The 27243-nt window shown below is 44.0% G+C and overlaps 1 protein-coding gene across 2 annotated transcripts in view; it reads left to right on the forward strand.

The window, feature by feature from the left end:
• The window catches only part of LOC147710516 (ectonucleoside triphosphate diphosphohydrolase 8-like), a 615095-nt gene that overhangs the window by 34511 nt on the left and 553341 nt on the right, over positions 1–27243 (forward strand). For both annotated transcript variants that reach the window (XR_015295864.1, XM_086921187.1), the window contains exon 3: positions 25383–25500. Coding sequence is in view for 1 of the 2 variants with exons in the window: in XM_086921187.1 (XP_086777313.1) it covers positions 25383–25500 (118 nt within the window). In the remaining variant the exon portion in view is untranslated. The remainder of the gene's footprint in view (positions 1–25382; positions 25501–27243) is intronic.

The raw sequence follows: 27243 nt of genomic DNA on the forward strand, positions 1-27243 counted from the left end.
CCCCAAAAGCTTGAGCTTGAGCCTGAAACTGAGTCTACATTCCACTAACTGAATGACAGTCAGGCCCTGGGGTCAACAGAGGCACACAATGGAGCTAGCAGTAAATAAGAAAGTACAGATCTCAGCAGTTCACACCTTCTTGTTCCTGTTCTCGTTTGAAACTGCACTGTGTATTGCAGAACTGGTTGAGCACTGGTGTTCCTATTTCACAATAAAAGCCCAGCTGAATCACAGTCAGAAGACTTTAATACTGGCTAAAAGCGCATAAAGGTCACGTGGTTGGGGCCTCTTAATGTTGTGATTTTATTTGTTCTTATAGTCAATGAATAAAAGCAGAACCTTTGTGAAGACATTACATAAGAACCTCTACTGATATCAGCATGATCAGCCTAACTCTTGCAACAGAAGATCATTAGCAGTACTTACATACTTGCAGGCCTTTTCAACTTACTCTTAAGGAGCAACACTTTTTCATAAGTGTGTGTGTATGTGTGTGTGTATATATATATATATATATATTACCTACTGGCGGTCGCCAGTAGGTAGTTATAGTTAGGACCTATTTTCCATAGGAAATCCGCAACATTCTATTCCCAATAACTTTGGCGCCGGTTGACGAATCTTTGCGAAATTTTCAAAACTTATGGCCAGCTCCGGTCCTCTCCTATCCTGGCGCGGTTTAAGTTGGGGAATTAATTCCTCTTCAATCCTGAGGATCCCTGGGGGCCAACTAGCCCACCAGGTACCTCCAGTAAGTGCCACGGAGCTGTGTTGCAGAGTGTTGTAAAAAGGGGCATGGCCTCTGAACACCTCTCTGCAACGCAGCACTCTGGCTCATACTGGAGGTTCCTGGTGGGCTAGTTGGCCACCAGAGTCCCTCAGGATTGAGGAGGAATTATTTCTCTAACTTGAAACTCGCCACAGGGCGTGTTTGCAGATATGTCACCTCAGGCCACGCCCCCTTCCTTCACCATTGTGCAAACGCGCCCGTGGCGAGTTGTAAATTGGGGAATTAATACTCCTTTAATACTGAGGGTCCCTGAAGGGCAACTAGCCCAACAGGTATCTCCAGTATGCGCCAGGGAACTGCGTTGCAGACAGGTGTTCAGAGGCCACGCCCCTTTTTACACCCTATCTGCAATGCAGCCCTGTGGCGCTTACTGGAGGTACCTAGTGGGCTAGTTTGAATGTAGGGATCCTTTGGATTCAAGGGGACTTAATCTCTCAACTTAGAACGGCCACAGGGTGCGTTTACACAGTGGTGAAGGGAGGGGACGGGGCCTGAGGTGATGTGTGCAAACATGCCCTGTGGCGCGTTTTACGTTGGGGAAATAATTTCCCTTCAATCCTGAGGGAACCTGGGGGCAAAGTAGTCCACTAGGTGCTATCGAGTAAGTGCCACTGGGCTGCGTTGCAAAGAGGTGGTGCAGGCCGGGCCCCTTTTCCTTTTTACACCTCTCTGCAATGGTGCCTACTGGACGTACCTAGTGGGCTAATATGCCCCTAGGGACCCTCAGGATTCAAGGGGACACCATCTCCCAACTTAAAACAGCCACAGAGCGTGTTTACACAGTGGGGAAGAGAGGGGATGGGAACTGAGGTGAAGTGTGCAAACACTCCCTGTGGCGCGTTTTAAGTTGGGGAAATAATTTCCCTTCAATCCTGAGGGACCCTGGGGGCTAACTAGCCCACCAGGTGCTTCCAGTAAGCACCACTGCGCTGCGTTGCAGAGAGGTGGTCCAGGCCGTTTCACTTTTCACACCACTGCAACGCAGCTCTGTGGTACTTACTGGAGGTACCTAGTGGGCTAGTTCGACCCTAGGGACCCCCAGGATTCAAATTAACGTAATCTCCCAACTTAAAACGGCCGCAGGACATGTTTACACAGTGGTGAAGGGAGGGGACGGGCCTGAGGTGGTGTGTGCAAACACGCCCTGTGGTGCGTTTTAATTTGGGGAAATAATTCCCCTTCAATCCTGAGGGCTCCGGGGGGCCAACTAGTCCACCAGGTGCTTCCAGTAAGCACCACTGCGCTGCTTTGCAGAGAGGTGGTCTAGGACGTGCCCCTTTTTACACCTCTCTGCAATGCAGCAATGTGGTGCTTACTGGAGGTACCTAGTGGGCTAGTTGGACCCTAGGGACTCTCAGGATTCAAGGGGACTTAATCTCTGAACTTTAAATGCCCAGAGAGCGTGTTTGCACAGTGTTGATGGGAGGGGAAGGGGCCTGAGGTGACGTGTGCAAACACGCCCTGTGGGGGATTTTAAGAGGTCGTTTTAATCCCCCTGCCCTATTTTCTACTAGCGGCTTACAGAGTAGGTCATGCTAATCACAAGAAGACCCCAAAGCATAATGTTCCGTAGTGTATTTAGGTGTTTTCACTGTATTCAAAGTGTCTTTTAACATAGCACTAGCTCTAGGACTGGTTAGTCAGACTCAGTTACCACCAGTACCCGTCTGAAAAAGTTGAGGATACAGGATGATTTTGCAACAAGGCTTCTTTCTACTCTTCTGTTTGTTCTTTCTGCACGTTTTCCTTCTTCCTGCACTTTTCTTCTTCTTTGAGGACTTCTGTTGCTTCTTTCTGCATTTCTTTTTTTTCTTTCTGTGCGTTTTTTCTTCTTTCTTCACATGTCCTATCTCTGTAGGCATAGTTAGAAATTAGCATTTAAAAAACCTTTGACATTCACTGAAAAAACCATAGGTTTAAGGCACGTTATAGTTCGGAATTAGCATTTAAAAAACCTTAGAAATTCACTGAAAAAAACCATAGGTTTCAGGGGCATATAGATAGCTGAACATTTCACTCATACAAAACCAGAGAAATTCCCCCGTTATAGTTAGTTCAGCTAACTATAACTCGCGTGCCTGCAATGCACTTCTGATGACGTCACATATTACGTCACTCATGACATGATCAGTGATATCACTCATGGCATCACTGATGACATCTCAAATGACATCACTGATGACATCACTGATGACATGACATGTTTCATTTCACAATAACATCCGCTATTTTCATAACTCTCCAGACATTTATTGTAAATTCTAATGTTCATTCCTCACTATAAACCAGCTTTGGCATATTTATTTATCATACTGAAATAAAGCACAAATCAGAATGTGTATATATATATAGGTAAACTCAACCCTCCATCGTTTCATACACAAACACCCTCTTCCTCTTTTTACCAAAAAACACAACCACACAATCCTTACACCCAACTCCACCACACATATTACTTCTCCCAGCTATCAAATCTAACACAAACACTCATAACTCTGGTTCAACCCCTCTCACACACCCCATACACTCATTTCCAAAATACATCAACATCCCCTATACCATTCAACCTCCACTCACCAACAAAACTTGACATACAGATCCTTGTCAGAAAACCACCACATCATAATCTCCTCTCAATACTCCACAAAAAGAATACATAACACACCCACCAATGCAACAAAATCTCACATACACACTAGTTCATAATACATTCCATCACAATAAAAAACATACACCCACTCCCACCCTCCTCACTTCACAAATAATACCCATCCTAAACCATCTTTACTACCAAGCTTTCTCTCTCCCCCCACACCTGCCACAAATACCCCAACACAACAACTCTCAATCAACCGCCTCTCATCAATTGCACAATTCTGAGCCTTACAACATGACCCACATGCTGCACCACCACATCTAACTCATGCACCTTCCATCCTAGACTGATGCAAACAAAATAAACAACATTCCACTCTTCACAACTTTGCATCTCAATGTCTATTACATAACAAGGCTACTCTACAAAAACAACACAGCTCACCAACTCACTCCCAGCCACCATATCTACCACCTACACACGCAGACCCATCAGAATGCCTTCTACATCTACTGGACAAGGAGTATGATATAGAAAAGCAACACTATTGCTAGCCGCATATAGCTAGTACCAGCACTAATGACACACCTGCTACAAGTTGAAAAAATACTGATCATTCTTGTACAAAACAAACACCATAAGCAAAATACATTCTCTAAACTGCCTACTAATAAATGCTCGTTCACTCTCTAAAAACAAGCGTCACATCTACGACCTACTCAATGACACACATTCTGACTTACTCTTCATAACTGGATCATGGTTGGGAGACTGACAAATCATTACACAACCAAACAGACACATTGGACTCTTATTTAAAACAAAGTAAAACCACCAGCACCAACCCCTTTTCAAAAATACTCCCCAAGAGTAGGCTAACCCAACATCTGCACAACCTCAAACAAATATCACAAAGCAAATTTATGGATCTGGTCAAAGCAAGCAGGCCTGCCGGCAGCCCTTCTGACCCTTGTCCACCACAAACATTCAAGAACATTCTTCTAACTATCTCTGATGCCATACCAGTAAGAAGAATCATCAATAATTTCTTAACTACAGGAATCTTTCCAGAAGACTTAAAAAAGGCATACATACAGCCATTATTAAAGAAAACTAACCTGAACCCAATTGACCCTGACAACTACAGAGCAATTACAAATGGACCATGCCGGGACAAACTGATAGAAAGAGCAGCATTCGCCCAGATGTTACAATTCATTAACAATAAATAACTCCATACTTTCTGACTTCCAAACAGCATTCCGTCCAGGAAGAGGCACAGAATTTGCCCTCATTGCCATCTGGGATGACCTCAAGAACACCGTAGACCGGAACTGGGTTGCTGCACTACTATGCTTGGACTTCTTAGCTGCCTTTGACACAGTAGATTATGAAACTCTAATTCAAAGACTCTAAGAAGTTGGCATAAAAGAGGCTGCTCTCGAATGGATCACACCCTACCTTTAAATGTCATCCATTCTTCCCCTTTCTCATCGAAACCGTACTTCATAAAAGCAGGGGTCCCTCAGAGCTATATCATCTTACCCATGCTCTTCAACATCTACATGAAGTCATTACCGGCAATGATCAATGAATTTTCCCTCACATACTATAACTATGCAGATGACACACAATTAGTCCTTAAATTGGGAAGCCTCAAAGACATTGGGTACTCACAAATTTTCAGTTGCCTTTGAGCTATTGATCAATGGATGACATGGAGCCATCTTAAATTGAATGTTTCCAAAACGAAAATGCTCACATGTGGCAATTCGAAAAATTATGACCCACTTGCTGCCTTGCTTGGCTATCTGGGAACACCTAATACATTATCTAAGGAAGTAAGAAACCTTGGACTTCAGCTTATCAATGAATGCCCAAGTGGACACATTGGCAAGACCAAGCTTCATTACTATGAAAACTCTGACGCATCTTCCCTCACCTGGGATTTCCAAACAAGGTCTAGGCTACTATCTCTCTTGTACTGTCTAAGCTTGATTACGCCATTGGCCTCTACCATGGGTTATCTTGATCAACTATGAAAAGGCTGCATCAGATTCAGAAATTTGTTGCCAGACCACTTCTACATTTAAAACCATGAGCCCACATCTCCCCTGCCTTGAGAGCCCTACATTGGTTATCAATTGACAGAAGAGCCACTTTCAAGCTGCTTTGTATTACCCACAAACAGGGCTGCTTTATATATAAAATCTCCAAATACATTCAACAAAGGAAACTCTGTTCCAGATTGGCACCTCCCCTCAAAATCCCACCACACAAGAAAAAACAATAGTTGGCACATCCTTCTCTGTTAAAGCAGCCAAACTATGGAATTCATTACCCCCAAACATAAGATTCACGGATAACTATACTATCTTATCTTCAGAAGACTACTCAAGAGTTGGCTCTTTCCTACATAACCAATAAGCCCAAACACAAATGGACAGCATATGCCTGTGTATATTGGCATTTAATTTGATTAATTTGATTAAATGTATGTATCTAGATATGTGTATTTTTTGCATAAATATGTATAATAATTATGTTTATAAATATATAGATATTCTTTAGGTCTGCTTAACTAATGTACATATTGCATATGGTTAGATTTGTCTATGCTTAACATGTATATAGGTCACTGCATAGTTTCATATAAGTTATTTGATTAGATACTTATGGTTCTCCGTTTATCTATCACAATATTTAAATTCTATCATAACTATAGGGCCGATTACAATGTGGGTGGGACCAACACCGACGAGTCGTCGATGTGGGTCATCAATATCCCAGGTCAGACCACCACATTATGATGCAGTCAGTCGGACCTCAATGCTGCATGCCAGTCAGGCAGTTGGTTGGATCGCATTCCCCACAATAGAGGTGGTGTCTTCTCAGACACTGCCATGGGGATGATGATCCACCTTCCTTCCAGCTATTTCACATCGGTTCTTCTGAGGCTAGTGGAAAGGCTTTATTGGGGCTCCTAGCAGGGTCCTAGCTGTCTCCCGTGGTGCCCCCTAAACATCCCTGCATTGTGTGGCAGGTACCGACCGCATGGTGCCTACCATAGTGTGCAGGGATGTTTAAAAACATGCCTTTGGGCATTGGGGCTTGTGCTGCAGCACTTTTCTTGGCCGCAGCACAAGCCTCAATACAAAGAGGTATGTTTCCGACCACCTCCACAACGGTTGGATTCTAATTTAGGGGTCGGTCCTTCTGTATCTACACTTATGCTTCACTATTGAATTATTTAATTATTGAAAATATAAAGAAAAAAACCACACATAAATTAGCTTAAAATACAGCAACACTTAAAAGTCTAAGTTTATTAAATTCAACCTAAATCTTGATATATTTCCTCTCTTTCATCCATGTAACCCTTCCATGTACTTACGTATCTATATAGTTATTACTTTACTGTTACAAAAAACACATTTGGGTCTCTCCAATGCATTACCCTATGTTTCACCCTGAACTTCTCTCATAATATCCTCTACTTTCACTCTCTGACTCATCCTAAACCTCATTCTACTACTATGATCTCCAAAATAACCCATTGTTCTACTATGATCTCCAAAATAACCCTTTCTAGACTCTACCCAACTATGTCCTTCCTTTCATCCCCTCAAATCTAATTTTATCACTAGATCTCCCAAACAACCCTTTCTAAATTCGCCCCTCATGTAGCCCTCCTTAGACTCATCTGAGGCCTCATTTAACTACCAGGATCTCCCTAATCCATTTCTAGAGACTCATACCTCCTCCATCTCTCCTTTACTCACCCCCAACCTCCTCGACCTACTATGATCTCCCAATAAACAGTTTCTATACTCTTCCCTCTTCTAACCCTCCATTATCCTATTTAATCCAACTAACAGGCTCACATGTCCACCATGCAATTTAATTAATATTTCTCTCTACTAATTCACCACTAATCCTTTTGAGGTTCCAGAGTAGCGTGCTACTCACCGAAAAGCGTTTTGACGCCTCGTCAGGGGTAGTAAGTGCTATGTAAATGCAATTACAAAATGCAGATTTTGAGCTTGGAGCCACAACCTGAACCCCCACCCCCCCCCCAATTTTTAGGTCTAGCGAAAGACCTATTGTTGCCGACTTGCCGGGAATGTTGGACAGGGGATGGCCACACGCTTTCCCTCAGCGATTTCACCTCGTGGGCGCGCACGCCCAGCCCGGCGCCGTGCACATCTCCTGTTCAACATTCACCGCAAGTCAGATTCTTGCAATCACGCGCGCATACACAGCCACACTCATGCATGCACACACACAGACACACCCACACACGCATTCACACACACACACACACACACACACACATACACAAACACGCGCAGGCACAATCGCACGCGCACACACACAGCCACACTCACGCATGCACGCACACGCATGCACACACACCCACACACCCACCCCCCCTACAACTAAGCCTCACCCGCCCAACTCACCGGGCTACAGGCCCCGTCACACGGAGCTTCCCTCTCTTGCATCGACTGCCTCTGCTCCTCCTACGTGCTTACAGTGTTTCGCAGCCTCCCCTGGGGTGAGACTTCCGCCTTCTGCCCTTCTCGGCCACTCACTTTGTGGGCGCGGGCTTCCCGCAGAAGGCGGAAGTCCCGCCCCAGGGAACGCTGTGGGGACACTCGCAGTAAGGAGAGGCTGTTTCATCTCTGTTGCCATGGTAATCACAGCAGGCAGGGACATCCCTAGGAACTGGAGCATAATCAACAAGGCTTTTGCTATTGGCATTGCCGGGCTCGGTTAAGGCGAAACAGTGAAAAGGGGCATAGGAAGTTTCTGCTGAAAAAGCCAGTTATTTCAGCAGCTGTACTTACCAGCTTGCTTGAAAGGGCGCCCAATCTAGGCTGATGTGGAAACAGAGCAGCAGGAAGAGGAAACGGTGTGTCAAAAGTAACACAACTGGTCAAACGGGGGAGCCGAGAGTAGAGTCCAGTTTCATAGTCAGTATCACCACTGCCATCTTGTGTCCTGCACAAGATGGTTTGACGTAAAAGTAGCATTTCCATTATGAATAACGTGAAATGCAGTTGGAATAAAAGGAGCGCGCCTTTTATTCTAAGCACATGGGCAGGAGAGCTGATGCGGTCTCGCGGACTGGAGTTCTGGTTTCCGATTGCGGCTTCGTCACTTAACTAAAATAGCGCAGTTTTTAGAAAATCACGTCATCTCTTGTGGGGCACCAACTGTGATTATGTGCAATTTGAAAATGTGTGGTTCAGATTCGTAAAACTCCACATGATGTACTCAGATCTTCATCAAACCCCACATTCCTACACAGACACTGTTGATAGGCAGCCGGGCACGTGTGTGTACTATATGCCAACGCACACAGACTTTCAGTACTTCAATATTGCAAAAATTAATGTATGGATGTTACTTTCATATACTACAGGAATTCAAATGGTATATGCAATATTTACCTCTAGTTCTAGGAAAGGTAGGAACCCTGACATTGTCACAGCTGACTTGAAAGTATTGGGTTGTTTCTTGAGCAGAGTTGTTGTATGGTTTTAATCCTGATGTCTATTAGCCAACTCATTAGGAAAGGTGTCACGTGAGGGAGAGTTTGAGGCGGTCAAACTTGAAGGACTTCCGGTTTCTAATGGGGCTCAAAATGACAGCTAGGCATTTCCTTCTAGGTTATTCCCGGTTGATTTTTAGGCCTGTGGAATTTCCCACTCGTGTATACTTCCCAGGGTATTTCCTTCACATTCAGATTTTTTTTTAACTAAGTTGTTAGGTGCAATTGTTGGCGCTTGCATTGATTGGTAAAATGTGGGGGTCTTGAAGGGTCCGACGTAGGGGGTTATTTTCCAGTCTCTCTCCTCCTCCAGCTCCTTTCAGTTGTCAAAGTGCCTTTGTGCATCAATACTCCCTTACACCAGTGCTTTAAATGGGCCGGTACTCACCGGTACTGAGTACCGGCACTTCTTCATTTTCTCCCCTTGAGTACCGGCACTTTTTTCTAGAAGAAAGAGAGTACCGGTACTCATGGGGATCTGACTTTAACCGAGGCAGCGCGCACCCTTTACCCTCAAGTTATACTACGGCAGCACCTTTCAAACACTGCATGGAATCAATCAATGGAGCTCGTCACCAGGACCCAGCGTGAGCTGCTTTGTAAATCAGAGCAGGGGTTTGTCTGCTGAGTCATTTGCTTATCCAAAGATCTTTCACAGTGGGCGCTAAGAGGGGGCTGTAAAATCCAATGGGTGGTGGTGGGAGGCACTATTTAGGACATAACAAAAGAACGTATGGGAAGGCTTTTACAGTCGCCACGCATCTTCGGGCCTGGACCCCCCAGGATGCTCCCCTGCCTCGCCCGCCAAGTCAAGTGACATACATCCCACAATCAATTCAACACTACCAGAAAGTGGGTGTAAAAACAGCCATGTTTAATTTTCAACATTCATAAACATGACTAAAACAGTACATATTAAAATTGATGCAATTAATATCACATTTTTAATATCAACATTTAAAAATCATCATAACCATCTATTATGACTAATTACTTTTCCCCCAGCACTAAGGGGCACCCTGGCTCGCATCTCCAAATCTGAGAACCCACGCAAGGTGCAACGCACCTGCGCCCTTGAGTGGTGGGCCCCAGCCCTCTGGTCCTTGTCCGCCGTATTCGGGGCCCACCCTTCTACCACCAGGCTGACCAGGAACCCAGGAGGCTCGTAGGGAATACCAAGGGGCCGCTACCCCCTGCCCTAATTCGTGACATGGCGCCCTTGCCTCCCCAGCCGGTGGCCCCATTCTCCCTGTGGAGAGCTTACTGTCTCTCCCCTCAATGCTGGCCTAGGGAGTACGTAAGGAGGACTCCCGTTAACCTTGTAAATCAATGTCAATGTTCTGTGGCCTCTTTTCCGCCGAAGACCCCCCTCAAACTACTAATTTAAGGGACGGGTGGGTGGGAGTTGGAAGACACGAGGCGCAGTCCAGGGGTCAGTCCGGTGCCGGAGAGGAAAGAGACCGTACCTAGGATTCCGGAGGCCTAAATAGGCCGGGGTCTCCGCCTCCCCCGCACCGGACACGCGTCACTGCTGCCCCGGAAGGGATTCCTGCAGCCGTTCGCCCGTTGGGCGCCCAGAGTTGAATCGGCGTGGCGAGGAGCTGGGAGGCCGGGCCCTAATGGCGCGCTCCTTGAGCCTCGCGCTTTTCAGAATTGCTTTCTTGCACACTTCCACTTCCACACTCGCTGATTCCTATTTCATCGACCTTGGACAGACCTTAAGACCAATCAAAAATGTGGATATTGGCACCTGGTTCCCCAGTACAGACGTTGTCAGCACTGGCCCTAACTCCAGTTTACAAATGTTCCAGGGGAGACTTGTTTTTAGGTCTCGTAGAGAGACCTAATGCCATCCATCCACAAAGCTGACTTTTTACGATGAGGATTTTCAACAGTTCACGAGAATCCCAATCACGTGACCTGCTCTCATGCACGAGCCTTCCCCCTGCCAGCAGCCTTTCTCCCTTCACAGCCATCTGTTCCTCTATCCCCGCCCCCCGCTGTCACTTATTCACGGCCGCAGGCCGTCCTAATTGCTTTTTTTTTTCAGCCTGGCTACTTCAAAGGGTCCCGTTTCGGCTGCCCCGCCCCCTGCAATGCCGAGAGCTTCTTTTGCGTTTCTTTTTTGCTCTCTCTCCCTGCTTCGGTCTGGTTTCTGCTTGTATCTTTTATGTAACGTATGAAATCCTTAGTCCTTATGTTTTGCAACTAGTTCTTATGTAAAGCGCTCTGACAGTATAGGAGGCTCGAACCTTCGTTTACATCACTGGCAGCGCAAGCCGTCAGACCATATCCTCTCCATGGAATTGTTGCCAGCGTTTCCTATTCATCTGGCGCCAACTTGCAGAGATTATGGCTTCAGCAGCGACACATTTTCAGCAGAAATGATGGTACACTGCAAGGATCTTATTTCAAAAGACAGCCAGGAGCATGTGATGTGGAGAGAATATCAATTCATATATTTTAAATGTTTGCATCGAAGCGTCATTTAACTGGCATTTTAAGTTTCCTCTTTGTTTATGACAAGAACGGGTTGGAAGTCTGTCTATGGGAAATCCTCGCTAATGGCAAATTCAGAAATTCAGTTCCTGCAAATATGCAGCCAGCTTCTGTTCACTATCCCACTTCTCATTTTAAAACATAATTTTATTTTCTGCAAAAACATATGACAGTATGAATGTAATTTCTTCAAAAAGTTTTTAATAACTTTCATTTTTTTATTACAAGTGCACTCGCTCTACACCGCGCCAGTGTGATCTCTCCAGCTGGTGCACAGCAGTGCATTCAAGCCGCTTTCAAGTCATGTAATCAGGGGTGGGCCCTGGCAGAAGACAGTGTGAAGGACGAAATATAACCCTAGCCCTTTCTGCTGAGTCACAACACACTGCTGGAACAGTTGGCAGCATTGCCTATCTCTGCAAACACACTCTATATGTGACTAGCGTTCATGGCCAAATAATCCTATTTTTTTTACTTTCATGCAAGAAGGGTGTCCAACGAGGGTTGGGATCCATGACACCTTTTAAGGATAACCACTATGTAAATCCATAGCATTTATATCAATTAAATGCATATTTCTCATATGTGAATGGCTTGTTTAATTAGCGTGGCCGCACTGGACTCCCACACAGTTTCGCTCCCCCCTCCTGCAGCATCTCCCTCATTGACTCGAACCGCTTCGTCTTTCCCCTCATTAACAGCCTTGTTCTTTGACCGGCCGTAATGAATGGTTTGTCACACATGCTCAGTGTCTATGGTGTCGCTGCCCCTTCCTGCCGGGGCTCACACTCTTATGAAACGGTCCATGCCGTCCCCCGTAAATTTCAGTGCTCATTGCTTTTCACCGTAGAATGGCAGATTTAATTTTGTGAGTGTTTTTGTGCGTGTCATGTTTACTGCAGGCGATTTCCAAGAGTTAGGCCATTTTAAACCCCTCTGGGACTCGTATGCAAAATGTAGGGTGTCAGAGCTGCTCCTCCACCCTGAGTAAACTGCATCAACCATCTGTGAGATGAATGAGTGTTGCACCCTGCTAGTGTGAAAGCTTCCAAATGCCCTGGAAGTTGGTGACTGTTGCTGCTCCTGCACTGTCACAACAGACGATAACAGTTTATTTCAGGAAGTGCTCACGCATTCACCACCTTTGAACAGCTCAACCCACGACAGACTCACTTTAGATGATGATTGTGACAAAACATGGTAGAGTTCTATGCCAGGCTTCACCTCAGAGACAGTTTGTGTGCTCCTCTGCAATTCTGATTTTGGTCTTTCCTCGCCATCTGATGCTTGCCCATTCACATCCCTGCCCCCCCTTCTCTATGTTACTCTTCCAACCAAATGCTTTTTTCCACCATTTGCTTACATCCCCAACACCCAGCTCCTCCATCGCTGCTTCCTCTGAGCCTCTTCCCACTGCAAACAAAACAAGCATTGGCATAGCCCACCAGGTCTCGCGTTTGGGACCTTCTAAGTATTTTCTGATGGAGAGAGAGTCATGTTTTTAGACCCCCCCTCTATTCTTTTTCACCCTCTCTCTCTCTTGCTCCTTCTCCCACTCCCAATCCCTCTTCCCGCCCCTCCTTCCCTCACTCTCTCGCTCTCTTCCTCCTCTCTCTTTCTTTCTTCCCCTCTCTCCTCCCTCCCTCCCTTCTCTCTCTCTCTTTCTCTACCTCCTTCTTACCTCCCCTCTCTCCACCCTCTCTTGCCCCTTCCTTCTCTCTCTCTTGCTCCCTCTCCCCTTCCCTCTTCCCTCCCTCCATCTCTCGGCCCTTCATTCACTCTCTCCCTCTTCCCTCCCTCTCCTCTCTCTCTCTCTCCCCTTCCTTCTCTCTCTCACCCTCTTGCCTCCCATCCCTACACACTCTCCCTCCCCCTTCCTTCTCTTTCTCTCTCCCTCACCCTTCTCCCTTTTCTTCTCTCTGTCTCTCGTATATTCAGTGCTTTTCAGGTACATTTGCAAAATATACTTTTGTGACCTCTGTCACATGAAACTAGGGTGATTCTTTTCTTGTAGTTGCATACTTGATCTAACACGGTTGTTTTCTGTAGTGAGAAGATAAGAGCGCACGTTCCCCGATTGTCTGAGCTGGGTTCCGGGTCTTCCCGGCTGTGATTGGTTGTAAGGTGGAACAAAAACAGAGGCAGAAGTTACACAGTGATGTTTCCCATATGCCGTTAAATGAGAAGGGGATGTTGATGAATAAACACGTTACAAATCTGCCCCACTCCACGCAAATATTCGACAAACACATTGTTTAAATACATAGGCTAAACTTGGGGAGATGCTAAAAAAATACACTATTAGGTAGAACTGAGGCGCACGCACGCTTCAGTGATCAATGCTCTTCACCTTACTCCTAAGGATAAAGAGGTAAGGAGGACAGAAGAAAGGTTACTCAATAGGGGAGAAATTAAGACTGCAATTAACACTTTAGAAGCCAGCGGCATAACGAGAGAGCCTTGTTTTAACCCCTTCGATGCTTGTGACAAGGTCAACTCTTCATGGGTTTTACCTGTACCTGTGCTTATGACGAGTGGACCTTGTCACAAACAATGGGATTTTGCAAATGGCAGCACACAACGGGAATATCCAGTAGCAATAATGTGGTTAAGGCATGCGTTGTGCCCTGGACTCTCCCTCCCAACAAATCGACTCCCAGCCTCACTTTCTCTCTCTTCTCTGTCTCCCCTTGCCCTGACACACTCTGCACCCTCACACACTCTGCACCCTCACACACACTGCACCCTCACACACACTCTGCACACACACACACACTCTGCACCCTGAAACACACTCTGCACCCTCACACACTCTGCAATGGAACATACACTTCAAATAATACCACTCAGTGCCACATAATTACACTCCACACAATTACACTCTACTGAATACAACATAACCTCCCCATAATACCACTCAGTGCCACATAATTATATGCAACATAATTACACTGCACTCAATGCTAACAAACACTCCAAATACCACTCAGTGCCAGATAATTACACGCCACAAAATTACACTCTACTGAATACAACATACACTCCCCATATTACCACTCAGTGCCACATAATTACACGCCACATAATTACACTCTTCTCAATGCAATGTAAATGCACTCCACATAATACCACTCAGTGCCATATAGTTACACACCTCATACTTACACTCTACTCAATGCAACATAAATACACTTTATCTATCTATCGCCCTCACTCTATCTATCTATCGATCGCCCTCACTCTATCTATCTATCTATCTATCTATCTATCTATCTATCTATCTATCTATCTATCTATCTATCTATCTATCCATATATCTATCAGTCGCCCTCACTCTATCTATCACCGTAACTAGTGTATTGGACTGCCTGATAAGCTACTCACCATATCATTTCCCAGGAATCTTAATTTATTTAATAGGCTGCAGGCAGGACGGGATGTGCATGAATCAATTAATTACTAAAGAACATGGCAGCATTCATCTCTGGTTAAACTTTTGGCTGAGCAGGATATAATCTACTTCGCTGTTGTCACCTCTTTACCACTTTGCCATTCTCTGAGAACTTGTAATCCTTGTGATTTACATAACTATCTGCAGGCAGGACGAACGTACATTAGGCATTTATTAATGATACAAATAAACATGGCAGTCAATCGTATCTGGTAACACTTCTGGCCGAGCGGGTAATACTAACGGCTACTAAAGTAAGAGCAAAGGACTACGCGCCTTAGCCACTGATTACGACCCTGTCCTTCTAATGCGGCTTTCACTCGGAAAGTAAAACCAAAGTTCCCGCCATGCTGTGCTGCCATCAGGAAACCGTGCACACTTGGAAAGGAGCCAGGACTGGGACCAGGTAGGACTGTTTCTTTATACTATCACACCCAGCTTGTGCTGTTCTTTTTATTGGGGGGTGGGGCAATGGGCTTGTTTGTGGTTATTTAGACGTAAAAATGTATTCATAATGTCACAGTCGCGTTGTCATGCTGCGTGCATGCGACGTCCTGCAAGCCGCATCCAGATCTATCTATCTATCTATCTATCTATCTATCTATCTATCTATCTATCTATCTATCTATCTATCTATCTATCTATCTATCTATCTATCTATCTATCTATCTATCTATCTATCTATCTATCTATCTATCTATCTATCTATCTCCCTCACTCTATCTATCTATCTGTCTATCGCCCTCACTCTATCTATCTATCTATCTATCTATCTATCTATCTATCTATCTATCTATCTATCTATCTATCTATCTATCTATCTATCTATCTATCTATCTATCTTTCGTTCTCACTCTATCTGTCTATTGCCCTCACTCTATCTATCTATCTATCTATCTATCTATCTATCTATCTATCTATCTATCTATCTATCTATCTATCTATCTATCTATCTCTATCTATCTATCTATCTCTATCTATCTATCTATCTATCTATCTATCTATCTATCTATCTATCTATCTTTCGTTCTCACTCTATCTGTCTATTGCCCTCACTCTATCTATCTATCTATCTATCTATCTATCTATCTATCTATCTATCTATCTATCTATCTATCTATCTATCTATCTATCTATCTATCTATCTATCTATCTATCGCCCTCACTCTATCTATCTATCTATCTATCTATCTATCTATCTATCTATCTATCTATCTATCTATCTATCTATCTATCTATCTATCTTTCTATCTATCTATCTGTCTATCGCCCTCACTCTATCTATCTATCTATCTATCTATCTATCTATCTATCTATCTATCTATCTATCTATCTATCTATCTATCTATCTATCTATCTATCTATCTATCTATCTATCTATCTATCTATCGCCCTCACTCTATCTATCTATCGCACTCACTCTATCTATCTATCGCACTCACTCTATCTATCTATCGCACTCACTCTATCTATCTATCGCATCGCCACAGAATCACTCAGCACCACCACAGCATCACTCAGGGGCACCACAACATCCCTATCTTTTACCAAAGCATCACTGAACGCCACAGCATCACTTGTCGCCACCACATCATTCAGCGCCACCACAGCATCAATCTGTGCAACCATTCAACAACAACTGGTTCAAATATGTTCTCTCAATGTTTCAAGCTTTATTACAAATGTCACAAAAATTAAAAGCCATTGTTATGTGTAATATCAATACATCTAAGTCATGTAAATACAACACATATTGCATTACAAATGCTATAGGTGTCACATTTGCGAAAATTGAAACTATTGGCATTGTAAATGACAACGCTATTAATTTAGCTATTTTCAAAACCAACACATAAATAAAAAAATTGTCATTTACAATACCAATAGCTCAAACTTTCCTAATGCGAGACCTATTGCATTGTAAATGCTTGTTTTATTTTATGCGTTTTTATATAGCGCGGACTTTACCCGAAGGTGTCAGAGCGCTTCACAAAAGGGACTGAACTGATGCATGAGAACATTACAAGTGAACAAATTACAAAAGCAAACGTTAAGTTACATGAGGCAAAAGTCACAATTGTGAGCAAACAAAATACAAGAGGTAGCAAACAATACATTACAGGAGGAAAAAGTGATATGTGTGCAGGTTACGCTTCCCAGCGTCGCCCCGACCTGTACTGACATCGGCCGGGTGTCGGAGCGCATGCAGTGCTGGGAGATGCCGCGAAGTCATGCCTGGGTGCGCTCCCAGCAACAGACCGGGGAGAGTTGGAATGCATGCTCCCCGGTGGCAAGATGGCGCCCGCCGGGGCTCTGGGAGTCCGGACCGGTGCCTCGAGCTATGCGCCAGGAGCAGCACGGGGGCACTTGTTTGCGGCCGCAGCGGAGGAGTGGCGTCACTCCGACAGTGCCTTTCCCGGATGCGAGTTCTGGAGGGCACACGAGGAGGCAGGTAGCGGCAATCGGTGACGGCCCGCCATTTTGGCTGTCCTGGTCTCTGCCTCGCCGCTCCACAGACCTGCGATCTCGCCGAGCATGGTTGCGACGCCACCCATCCATCGGCGGCGATCTGGGAGCTGGAGAGTCGATTGCTGCCCCCAACACCGCACTGAAGCACGAAATAGCCCCCGATCGGCAACAATCGCCTGACTCCAAAATGGCGTCCAATGTTGAAAACGGCCGACGGAGCCGATACTGAATATCTGTGGGTGTACTGCACCATCAGGACAGAGGTGAGCAGCGGACCACGCGCTTCCAGGGACAAACCTAAAGGGATTTTCTCTCTCTGCAGCAAGAACTTAATTAACACACGAGGGTAAACACCCAACCGCTGCTGTGGTCTGCCTTTCTCCCCCCGGACTTGCAGCACTCTTCCTGGACTTTCAGACCTGGACCCCTGTGTTCCCCACCATTTTCTTTTTATGACTCACTTCTTCTTCTACCTTTCTCCTCCGCCTTCTTAGCGATCTCTCACCTCCCCCTCCCTGTCCTAGTGACCTCTCTATGTCTCTCCTGATGCCTACTTGTTGCTATCTGCTTCCCTCGCTGGTTGGTCTCACTTTCCTGCCCTTCTCTGTCCCCCCCCTTGGTGATGTGACTTTAAAACCAGTCTTATCCCCTCCCTATGTATATAGAGATAACTCTAATCACTAGTATTTGCAATAGATGTGACTTTTAGAGTATATCCATGTGTATCCCCTCCCTATGTATATAGAGATAACTCTAATCACTAGTATTTGCAATAGATGTGACTTTTAGAGTATATCCATGTGTATCCCCTCCCAATGTATATAGAGATAACTCTAATCACTAGTATATGCAGTAGACCGTTGTGCTCTCTTTCATTGCTATGTGACTCTTAGAGTATATCCAGGTGTATCCCCTCCCTATGTATATAGAGATAACTCTAATCACTAGTATAGGCAGTAGACCGTGCGCTGTGACTGCATCCACTCTTATGAATAACTCTAATTAATGGTATTCGCTTTAGACCTCTAAGTGATTCTTAGATTGTATCCATGTGTATCCCCTCCCTGTGTTTAGATTTATAGCTGTAAACGACTAGTCGCCTGTGTGACTGTTGGAATATAGCCAGGTGTATACCTTCCCCCGTGTGAAGAGATACCCTACTCACTAGAACAAAAAGAAACGTGCTGAAATGTGTAACGTAACTGATTCTATGCAAAGTGCTTTGATAACATGTAACGGAACTGGTGCTATGTAAAGCGCTCTGATAACCTAATCGGTTCAAGTTCGCGCTATAGAAAACTCTAAAAATAAAAATAAATAAATAAATAAAAATAAAAGCATACAAAGTACAAGTAGAGGTATAATACTGCAATAAATAGGACACTCCAGCACAAGTACAAACGTTACATGAGGAAATGGTGTCACTTGCGCAAGTATCTAAAGCAAATAAAATGTAAGAGGTAGCAAACAGTATGTTACAAGAGAAAAGTGACGTGTGCATGTTACAAAAGAGTACCAGTACTGGACAGATGGCTCAGTGGGCTGTAGGCCACCAGTTCGATTTAAGGCAGGCTGAAGCAGCATGTAATCCTTAGGCGGTTGATAAAATGCATGCAGATTTCGTGCATACAACCATGGCACGGTCAAAAAGCTAACCCCGCCCCTTGTTCCCCCTTAGCCCCGCCCTAAACTCCACCCACTGCTCCTTTTGGTGAGTACCTGCACTTATTTTTTTCCATTTAAAGCACTGCCTCACACAGGCCCCGGGGACTCCCTTTCTTTGTTCCAGGCCTGCGGATGCCTTGAACAGGATTAAGTCCGGATTTTAAGAGCAGCTGAGAAGCCTGCTGCTAAAGCTTTGAAAATGAATCACCCTGACTGCCAGGATCCCCACCACAGACTTTCCGAAACAACTGGAGAGAGGTTAAACGTAGTTCACAGACATTCTTTTACAGACAACGCCACAAACACTTACAATGCTCTCTTCGTTCACACCTAGGTGACAATTTAAGCTTCTTCAGCACTATTGGCAGTGTTGTCACGTGCGCGGATGAGTGTTTTTACCCCATTTCTGGTGGTCATTATGTCTTCGCCATTCCTAGTAGCTGCATTACCGATTCATATTTGTTGGGGGCAGTCGTCACAAAAAACGATGCCGATGTTGCGCAATATGTTCTATTGCAGAGCCCTGCATATTTTAACCGCATCGCTGCTGCGGTTATTTTTGCGCTGTGCGGCTGTTTTTGAATAACCGCGTTACATGACGAGCTCAGCTCGTCATCCGCACACGTCACCCGTGGCTGATGACGAGCTGAGCTCGTCATCAGCATCGAAGGGGTTAAAACTGCTCTTCAATATCATGGTTGGAGGGTATAATCCTATCTAGCACTACTTATCTACATTTCATCCAGCAATTTTTGCTTTCATTTAATACAAACTTGTTGATCTTATTTTGTGGCGAAACGTATTAAGATGTCCCTGCCGAATGGTGTTTAGTTATTCTGCATTTACTCTGGCAATTCTGTTTTAGAGGGCTGTTCATCGTGCTGTGTGTAAAGACGTTGCTAAGGTATCACTATCACAAGGCTTCTTCAAAAAGAAGTGTTCAAAAAGGGTTATCATTTCGTTTTATAATAGGTTATAAAAATACATGCTTTTCATATAATAAACCTTTGAGTATGCCTATTATTTCGGATACAGAAGTGAATGGAAGTTGTCTGCTGTGCAAATTTGATGCAGTTGGGTATATATATCAGCAACCCCAAAACATTTAGGGGCACACACAAACAAACCACCCCACACACAACCCCCCATGCACACAACCCCCCACACACAACACCCCACACACAACCCCCCACACCCCACACACACACACACTCACACACAACCCCACACACACCCCACCCCCACACACACACAACCACCCCACACACAACCCCCCACACACCCCCCACCCACACACACCCACACACACACACACCCACACACACAACTCTACACACACACAACCCCACAAACACAATCCCCCCACACACACCCACAACCCCCAAACGCCCCCCCCCACACACACATCCCCCCACACACACAACCCCACACAACCACACGCACACACAACCACACACACACACAACCACACGCACACACAACCACACGCACACACAACCACACTCAACCACACACACAACCCCACAACACACAACCCCAAACACAACACACAACCACACACACAACACACAACCACACACAAAACCCCAAACACAACACACAACCCCACACACACAACCCCACATACACAACCACACACACAACCACACACACCCACACACAACCATCTATCTATCTATCTATCTATCTATCTATCTATCTATCTATCTATCTATCTATCTATCTATCTATCTATCTATCGCACTCACTATATCTATCACCCTCCCTCTATCTGTCTATGTCTCTACACCCATCTCCCTCTACACCCCTCTCTCTAGGACCTCCTTAACTCTCTCTACACCCCTCTCTATCTACACCCCTCTCTCTCTACACACCTCTCTCTACACCCCTCTCTCTACACCCCCTCTCTCTAGGACCTCCTTAACTCTCTCTACACCCCCCTCTCTCTACACCCCTCTCTCTGCACCCCTCTCTCTACACCCCTCTCTCTACACCCCCTTCTCTACACCCTCATCTCTAAATCACCCTCTCTACACCACCCTCTCTACACCCCTCTCTCTACACCACCCTCTCTACACCCCTACACCCCTCTCTCTACACCCCTCTCGCTACACCCCTCTCGCTACACCCCTCTCTCTACACACCCCTCTCTCTACACACCCCACTCTCTCTACACACACCCCTCCCTCTCTCTACACCCCTCTCTCTACACACCTCCCTCTCCACCCATCTCTCTGCACTACTCTCTCTACACCACTCTCTCTACACACCTCTCTCTCTACAACCCTCTCTCTCTACACCCCTCTCTCTACTCCCCTCTCTCTACTCCCTCTCTCTACCCCTCTCTATACACCTCCTCTCTCTCAACACCCCTCTCTCTCTCTACACCCCTCTTTCTCTACACCCCTCTTTCTCTACACCCCTCTTTCTCGACACCCCTCTCCCTCTGCACCCCCTCTCTACACCCCCCTCTCTACACCCCCTCTCTAAACCCCCTCTCTACATCCCCTCTCTACACCCCCTCTCTACACCCTTCTCTACAACCCTCTCTCTACACCCCTCTCTCTACACCTCTCTCTCTCTCTCTCTCTACACCCCTCTCTCTCTCTCTACACCCCTCTCTCTCTACACCCCTCTCTTTACACCCCTCTCTCTACACCCCTCTCTATCGCCCTCACTTTCTCTATCTATCTATTTATCGCCCTCACTCTATCTATCTATATATCGCCCTCACTCTATCGCCCTCACTCTATTGCCCTCACTCTATTGCCCTCATTCTGTCGCCCTCACTGTGTCACCCTCACTCTATCTATCTATCGCCCTGGCTCCATCTATCGCCCTCACTCTATCTATCTATCGCCCTCACTCTATCTATCTATCACCCTCTATCTATCACCCTCTATCTATCGTCCTCACTCTATCTATCTATCGCCCTCATTCTATCTATCTATCGCCCTCACTCTATCTATCGCCCTCACTCTATCTATCTATCGCCCTCACTCTATCTATCGCCCTCACTCTATCGCCATCACTCTATCTGTCTATCTATCTATCGCCCTCACTCTATCTATCTGTCTATCACCCTCCCTCTATCTATTTATTACCCTCCCTCTATCTATCACCACAACATCACTATGTGCAACCACAGCATCACTGAACACCACAGCATCACTCGTTGCCACCTCAACATCACTCAGCGCCACTGTGTGATCTGCTGTGGGTTTGGTATGTACAGGTGAAGGGCGCTCAAACAGTGCGGGTAGAGTATGATGATGGATGATAATAGGATAGGACGGTGCAAACAGTATAGAGGAAAACCCTATAACCTCTAACTAATATTCAAGCATGGGGTGCCAGAACATTATAGAACGTACAAACAATAACTGTGCACACGTCAGATAAACAATTTTGTATACATGTACTGTTGGACAAACGAAAATGAAGCTGTTGATTTGATGAAAGCTTTATGTAATTCTCTTTAGGGAGTATACAGACGCCAGCCGACACGTGTTTCATCAAGCAGGACGAAGCCTGTGATTCATCAGGGCTGAAAGTGGCGTGGTGGGGTAATCAACTGGTAGGGTGCAGTGATCGTATGAAAAAGGGTAGTCCGCGTTCTTGGTGTAACAGGATGAAAATTGGCAAAACACAGTCGGGTACAACTGTAGTCTGTGGTCGTGTGGAACAGGGTAGAACAGGGTAGCAGTGTCGCTCCTTCGGGGTATGGCCCTCCCTCTATCTATCACCACAACATCACTATGTGCTACCACAGTATCACTGAACGCCACAGCATCACTCGTCGCCACCTCAACATCACTCAGCGTCACCACAGCATCACTCAGCGCCACCACAGCATCAATCTGTGCAACCATTCAACAACAACTGGTTCAAATATGTTCTCTCAATGTTTCAAGCGTTATTACAAATGTCACAAAAAGATGGTAATATTTCACTTCTATTCTTGGATTTTCGTCACAATAAAATACACTGAACATAATCTTCACAAAAGTTATTTACAAAAGTTTAAGCTATTGCCATTATAAATTACAATGACTTTTATTTAAGTATTAATTATTAAAAATAAATAAAAGCCGTTGTTATTTGTAATATCAATACATCTAAGTCACGTAAATACAACACATGTTGCATTACAAATGCTATAGGTGTCACATTTGCGAAAGTTAAAACTATTGGCATTGTAAATGACAAAGCTATTAATTTAGCTATTTTCAAAACCAACACATAAATACCAAATTTGTCATTTACAATACCAATAGCTCAAACTTTCCTAATGCAAGACCTATTGCATTGCAAATGCTTGTTACAACTTGTATCTGACTTGAGGGAGACCTATAGTAACTAATTGTGAAATTGCATCTCCCCTATTGGAGTGTTGTATGAGCACTTTCATTGTGCAGAAAACATTCCTCTCAAATCAAACACACACCTTACACCCACAGAAATTTAAAAAAGCCAAAATAAGCTATTTGTACCTACATTTACCATTGAATAAAAGCTCCTATAAATAGTAGGGTGTGCTCACAAACATTTTAAAAATAACCAAACATTTATTGAGATCTGTAATTTTGACTCATTATTATGAACCTGTTCGGCAAATAGTTAATCCTATGGAAAAAGGACAAATGATTAAGATAGGAAGACTGTGGATGTAAATTTATATACTAAAGTCACATACCCTTAGCTTGGTGTAGGTCATTTGAAGCACTTACTTTTGAGCTGGACCCCATTTAACAAGTGGAACTGCAGCTACATGAAAATATTTCAATGCTTTTGCAGGTGACTTATGAGTTACACCAAGTAACAACTAGTGGAACCGTAACTTCATATAGGGACACCTAGTAATGACTAGTTGAACTGAGGGTTCATGTAAGAATTTCAAGGCTTTTTGAATTTGACTGGAAGGGGACACTTAGAAACGACTTGTAGAACTGCAGCTTCATGAAAGAATTGCAGTGCTCTGGCACTGACTTTTTTTAAGAGACACCTAATTATGAAAAGTGGAACTGCGGCTTGATGTAAGAATTTCAATATTTCAATATTTTTACATTTGACTTGTGAGGGACACCTAGTAGCTACTTGTGGAACTGCACCTTCACAAAAGAATATCAATGCATTGGTACATTGGTTGTAAATCAAATGAGTTGGTTTCAAGGTACTGAGGTGGCCCCTTTTTGGTAGACGGAAGAGGGTAGGTCTAGGATAATGTCCCATGCTCACCACTTGTCCAACGCCAGGACCCTCTGTCTTACCTAAGGAGCCATTCCTTTTACACCTTCAGGGGGAATCTGCTCCCTGCGTCAATCCAGGTGCAGTATTGTACTTCATAAGTGGCCACCCTTTATTTAGAGGGTGTTCCATTGCTTAACATAGGGTAGGATTAATCCATCTTGGTTTTTGTGAAATGCCAACTGACCCTCCTGGCAACATAGGCATGAAACATGTCGACCCCACCATATCACTGTAATTTTAGCTATCAAGATACATTGCTACTGAAGGATAGCACCTTTGTATTTATTTAGTCAAGGTGCCTTTACCCCATAAATATTCTATTGGTACCTTAGTCTGTTTTAGATATACCCAAATCACCACCCTCTCTTCTGCACAATTCCCTCTCATGCCCTCATCCAACGGCATTTACGGATCAAACGATCTCTGATAAGGAGTCCCCAGGCCCATTAAGCATTGCAGCGCAGCTTGAAGAGGAGCGCCCTATGATGAAGCATGCCACCCTACCAGGTGTTTGAGGGCATTAAGATCTGACCATTTGGATCCCCCAAGACCCAGGTGGTCGGCTTTGTGATTCCACTGATCTGTGGACTTTCCCACTGACGAGGAACTATTCCCCCTAAAGTGTTTAGCAAACAGTTTTCTAGGAGAAGCAGGGGTTAGAACCTCCTTAAATATTGAGCTCTTCGTCCCTCTCTTGCTGATATACCCTTATTGGTCCAGTCATTTGATGTTATACAGTACCTTAATTTGGGGACTTCTGGCAGCATGCACAACTTCTAGTTATGGTTGACAGTGTAAGATCAAATATTTTAACTATTTCAAGTACACACGCCTGCTTCAAGATAGGCAAGCATTCTCTATTTATTTCATGACTTTCTAAAGTATGGTTGTGCCACTTCGAATGTCTGTATGGGGGTGTGTTACAAATGACGAAGGTAATACCACACATCTCTCAAGGTCTAGCAAGGTGTATCCTCCTTAGATGCCCATTTAGGCCATTTTACCTATAAGTGTGTGCCAGTTTAATGCGTTTTGATCTCAAAGTGATTTGCTGCTGCTGAAATGTAGCTTTCCATGATGCTCTCTCTTCTCTATTGTTTTTCAGTATGGAATGGTTTTTGATGCTGGCTCAATGCACACTGCTCTCTACGTCTACCAATGGCCAGCTGACAAGGAGAACGACACTGGCATCGTCAGCCAAGACTTTGTGTGTATGCAAAAAGGTCAGTGTAAAACAAATTCTTTTGAACAATTCAGGAAATTCGCTTATTAAATAAATGTACAAATACGCATTTGTTTATGGATGCTGGATTTCAGTGGTCATCCTTTTCCTAGATTAAATTCCTTGGTTTTTGGTTTACAACTTCGGTTCAAGACTCTGTTACTATTAATTTCACAGAGATTTTCACTAAAATCGATACCTTACTTTCCTCTTGGAACCCTTATATCATTTGGTGGGGTTATTTATACTCCATTAAAATGATGATTCTCCACTTTTGCTTTATACAATGTCTATGCTGCTGGTTCATATTCTTAAAAATACTTTTAGGAAAATATGCTCTTCACTGTCTCTTCTTAAAAATTCTAAACTTGAAAGAGGCGTCAGTTTTCCAGATTTTCATTGATATCATATGTCGTTGATTTACATCAGGCCTCTTTTTGGCTTTCTAATTCTCATTCACCTTTCTCCCCGTTATTGCTTGACATTGAGAAAAATCTCCTTCATCCTTTTTCCCCAAAGGAGTTTTTCTCTTTCTCTTCTTAATCGTTTATTAACCCTTCCCTTTTTTTTCATCACACTCATTCCTTTATTAAATTGACTTGCATTTCGACCAGTCTATAGTGATTTTTTTTTTAACACGTCTAAATGGAATAACACATTTGTTAAAATTCACAATAGAGATCTTGGAAAAATAAAGGTACTATGTGGATAGCACTATTAATTGGAAATGATGCTTCAATTTCTTTTCCACATTTTAGAAATGTATTTAATTGTCCTCACTCTTTTCATTCTTCAAATATTTTGGATGGCCTTTTTTTGCAGGATACTCCGATCTCCAACTCTTATACTTCTAATTTATTTCACTACTCTTCTCACTTCATATCCAAAGACATCCATTTTTTATAAATTCCTTTCACCTTATACCCCCACCCGAACAAAGTCCAAAGTAGTCCAAAGTAGAACTCCTTTGGGGGTCACACAGCATGTCATGTTTTGTAATAAGGTATGGTCTTGTATCTACAAAACTTCTCATACAGCCAGTGTTGCTCAAACCTTGCTTTTGTTTATCACAGACTCTTAAAATTGCTTATCTTGTAACTATTACAGAGGTGAATGTATACATATGCTATTTTGGTGTCCTTCAACACTCTCCTTTTAGCACAAACCTTGGTCACAGATTACACAAGTATTTCACATACACCATTCTTTTAATACTCTTCATCTTAAATGTAAATTTCTAGACATTGCTTTAGCAACTACTCTTCAACAATTTGCTTTTAATTGGAAATGTTCCTCTAAATTATTCTATAAGGCTTGATGGGAAAATGTCTGTTTATATCATAGATTAGATACTGCTTATATGTCTCAATGCTCTACTTCTCAAAACGGTTACTGTTTATGGTTACTCTCTGTTGTTTCTTCTATTTATACATTTGTATCATCTATGGTTACCATTCATTTGCTTATTATGTTATTTCTACACTTTTATTCTGTATTTTACATTGAGGATACATTTTGTATATTTATAATATATGAGGTTTTCTTCTCTCCCTCCTCCTTTCCCCCTGGAAAATATAAAAGACTTTCATTCCATCGCCCCAACTTCTTTCTTTTTTCTGTACTTCACTTATGTGCTGCTTATGCTATTCTTTAAATAAAGTCTGCCTTGCTGCCTGGTATCGTTATTATCTCCTGCTTTGCATTGGTTGTGGATTGTGCCAGCTATTCGCGCCATTGGTCTCCT

Source organism: Lissotriton vulgaris, chromosome 5, assembly GCF_964263255.1.
Source record: "Lissotriton vulgaris chromosome 5, aLisVul1.2, whole genome shotgun sequence".
In the NCBI taxonomy this organism is placed as follows: Eukaryota; Metazoa; Chordata; class Amphibia; order Caudata; family Salamandridae; genus Lissotriton; species Lissotriton vulgaris.